At 47.1% G+C, this 3,943-nt stretch overlaps 1 protein-coding gene across 1 annotated transcript in view; it reads left to right on the forward strand.

Moving 5' to 3' along the window:
- Positions 1 to 3,646, forward strand: part of kif5ab (kinesin family member 5A, b) — a gene marked incomplete at both ends in the record, with an annotated part of 65,211 nt that extends 61,565 nt beyond the window's left edge. The window contains 2 exons of the mRNA XM_083660955.1: positions 1,368 to 1,587; positions 3,273 to 3,646. Coding sequence (XP_083517081.1) covers positions 1,368 to 1,587; positions 3,273 to 3,646 — 594 coding nt within the window. The remainder of the gene's footprint in view (positions 1 to 1,367; positions 1,588 to 3,272) is intronic.
- Positions 3,647 to 3,943: the final 297 nt, after the last annotated feature.

The raw sequence follows: 3,943 nt of genomic DNA on the forward strand, positions 1-3,943 counted from the left end.
CTCGCGATCATTCCTAATGTGAAGATATAATAACATTGTGGGTCTGTTTGTCTATCTACCCCCACACACACACACACACATACACACGCACACACACACACACACACACACACGCACACACACACACACACACACACACACACACACACACACACATAAGCACACACACGCACACACACACACACACACACACACACACACCCTCATGATCTCCGTGATAAGTTGTTATATTGTCGTCGTCCTCAGGGAGACCCCGTCCTCCATTTTTGTTGTATTTTGTATAAAGCACGATTCTCCACCAAACATTAAATAAGTTACCACACGAGCCCCCATGTGGTTTCATTCAATCCCGTGATCCTCTGCCGGCGTTCACGGCAAAAGGCAATTTTGCTCCGGTTGCTCAGGCAAACGCTTCCACTTATCTCTGCTGGATGTTGATTACTGTGCATAGCCGCCTGGAAGCCTAGAAGCAGACTCTCTCTCTCTGTGTTCAAGCTGTTTACTCATTGGAATTACGCCAGCTTACCTTCTGATATGTGTCGCATGTTTACATCACTTTAACGTTAGCACATTTAATTTGAGACATTAGTGCAATTATCATAGAATAAACAAATGTTAGCAGCAACGTCCTTTTTATGACAGGACTGTCTGTCTGTCTGACGGTCTGTCTGTCTGTCTGTCTGTCTGTCTGTCTGTCTGTCTGACGGTCTGTCTGTCTGTCTGTCTGACGGTCTGTCTGTCTGTCTGTCTGTCTGACGGTCTGTCTGTCTGTCTGTCTGTCTGTCTGTCTGTCTGTCTGTCTGACGGTCTGTCTGTCTGTCTGTCTGTCTGTCTGTCTGTCTGACGGTCTGTCTGTCTGTCTCTCTGTCTGTCTGTCTGTCTGTTTGTTAGCAGGATTACGGAAGAACCACTGGGCAGATTTTCATGAAGCTTGGTGGAAGGGTGTAGCGTTGGCCACTGAAGAACACATTAGATTTTGGCGCGGATCCGAGCCGATTCGGGTCAAGGAAGGGGGCGGAGCTATGGAATAGGGGCCGTAGCTAGTGGGTAGGGGGAGTGGTTAGAGCGATGTGGGAGTGGTTAGAGCGATGTGGGAGGGGCGGGGTCAAGGAAGGGGCGGGGATGTGGGTGGCTCAGGTTTTTAGGGTTCCTATCCGACTCCCCAAAACTTGCATACAGCAGACTGGAGTAGGTCTTGATGGAAGTCTGCGCTTCTAGTTATAAAAATGGCGATCATCGACACAAACACGATTGAGAGAATCACAACCTTGCATTAACCTTGGTAACCTCTCCCGTGTGTGTGTGTGTGTGTGTGTGTGTGTGCGTGTGCGTGCGTGCGTGCGTGTGTGTGTGTTTGTGTGCTACAGCTGGTACGTGACAATGCAGATCTTCGCTGCGAGCTTCCAAAACTGGAGAAACGTCTTCGCTCTACGGCTGAGCGGGTCAAGGCCCTGGAGGACGCACTGAAAGAGGCCAAAGAGGGCGCCATGAAGGACCGGCGCCGCTACCAGCAGGAAGTGGAGCGCATCAAAGACGTGATGAGGACACACCGCAACCCCCTCCGCAGGCCCCACGCCGCGCAGATAGGTAACACACACGTACACACACACACACACACACACACACGCACACACACACACGCACACACACACACATGCACACACACACACACACAGACACACACACACACACACACACACACACAGACACACACACACACACACACACACACACACACACACAGACATACACACACACACACACACACACACACAGACAGACATACTGTACACACACACACACACACACACACACACACACACACACACACACACACACACACACACAGACATACACACACACACACACACACACACACACACACACACACACACACACACACACACACACACACACACAGACATACACACACACACACACACACACACACACAGACAGACATACACACACACACACACACACACACACCAAACCTCTGTCTGGCCTTGTCCCACACACGACACACAAGTCCAACCATTTCAATCCTATAATAAGAATGCAAAGTGTCTGTCTGTGTGTGTGTGTGTGTGTGTGTGTGTGTGTGTGTGTGTGTGTGTGTGTGTGTGTGTGTGTGTGTGTGTGTGCGTGTGTGTGTCGGGCCACATCTATGCCATTTTACGTGTGCTCGCACTGAGTCTTTGAGGAAGTGTAAAGAGCACCCCTGCGGGTGACCCGGACGGAGGCGGATTTTTGAATGAAGTAATTAGGGACGATTAAATGGGCAGAAATGGCTCATTAGTAGCCAAAATGCCTCAACACAGGTTCAGCACCATGGAGAGCTCCGGAGTGGAGCAGCACACAGGCGAGCGGAATTTGAATCAGCCAGTGAACTCTGGAGCAGCACACAGGTCGGCTGTGTTGTAATCAGCCAGTGAAGTGGACTATGAAAACCCTCTGGGGGGAGAGAGAGAGGAGAGGCTGCATGCCAACTCTGTGAGCGAAGCCTGACTAAAATGGCCAGCCACACAGGGACGGGTATTCCGCTCTTATAAATTATAATGAAACATCCATTATCACTGATCTGATACTGATACATAATGTGGTTCCATGTGTCATTTCAATAAAAGCCATATAATCTCACCATCTTCAAATCTATCAATGATGATGATGATGCAGTGATGCATCAAATCTGATCTGTTGCTATTCAAATGCAGTTTTGCAACATTATTCCCACATTACAGGCTCAGGACATTAGTACATTGCTTTCTTTTCATTCTCGCAGTTCAGCCGACCATAAACCACTGTTGTCATGTCAACAAGCCATTCTATTTATTTCTTATTATTATAATGGTGCATAATGATAATAACCTTTTGCATTGACATAAATATCATGCCAAATAACATGTTTACTGCATAGTGCACTCTAAAAACTCATCTGACTGACTTCTTTGTCTTTTAATATTGTTTTTTATTATTATTTGCATTTTCAGCAAGTTAAGAGCAAACAGAGCATTTTGCATCTGCTTATTCAACTTAACTTGATGAAAATGTAGTTGGGAGTCGTAAAAGAAAAGTTCATTCATTTTCCAAAACTTGCCAATTTCACTTCGAGCCGAGTGCTTTGGCTCCTCGCATCCTCTTAAGATGAATATTGTGCAGTTTGAGTATTAAAAAATAAAAATAAAAAAGCAAAAAATTAAGTAATGAATAGCGGGATGAAAGAATGAATAAAGGTTCAACCAATCGATAAATTCTCTTTTGATCCCTAACAGCCAAGCCCGTGCGTCCCGGCCACTACCCGCCGTGCTCTCCCACAAACCCCTTCTTCATACGCGGCTACCATGATCAGCCCGTGGCCTTCAGCAACACCGTCTTCAGCAACAGTAACCACCACCCTGCTGCTCCAGCTGCTCCTGCTACTCCAGCTGCTCCTGCTACTCCAGCTGCTCCTGCTGCTCCTGCTACTCCAGCTGCTCCTGCTACTCCTGCTACTCCTACTACTCCAGCTGCTCCTGCTACTCCTGTGGCTCCCCTGGAGAACGAACCCGCGTCGCCCCAGGCCAACTCCAACCAGAACAGCCCCATCAAGCACCTCGACTCTCAAAACAACGACACACAGGACAACGATGCCCATAACAATCTGTGAGTGAACCCAGTTGTACGGTCATAATGTAATATGGGCTTTATCATTTTGCTCTTGATTGTAATACCAAACATTTGTACTTCAGAGTTTGGAGTGCAAAAGTTGGTCAAGTTCATTTATATATATCTGTAAACACCTAATGGACATGAAATGCCTGCATTATGCAGTTATTACTAGAAGCGCAAACACACCGGAGCAAGTCGTCAATTTTATAATTGAAGTGTGGTTTACGGTGCAATTATGAGTATGGTAAAACATAGGTCCTTCTCCACAGTCATTTCCAACTGACATGAAGTTATC

Source organism: Poromitra crassiceps (assembly GCF_964638095.1).
Source record: "Poromitra crassiceps genome assembly, chromosome: 25".
Classification (NCBI taxonomy): Eukaryota; Metazoa; Chordata; class Actinopteri; order Beryciformes; family Melamphaidae; genus Poromitra; species Poromitra crassiceps.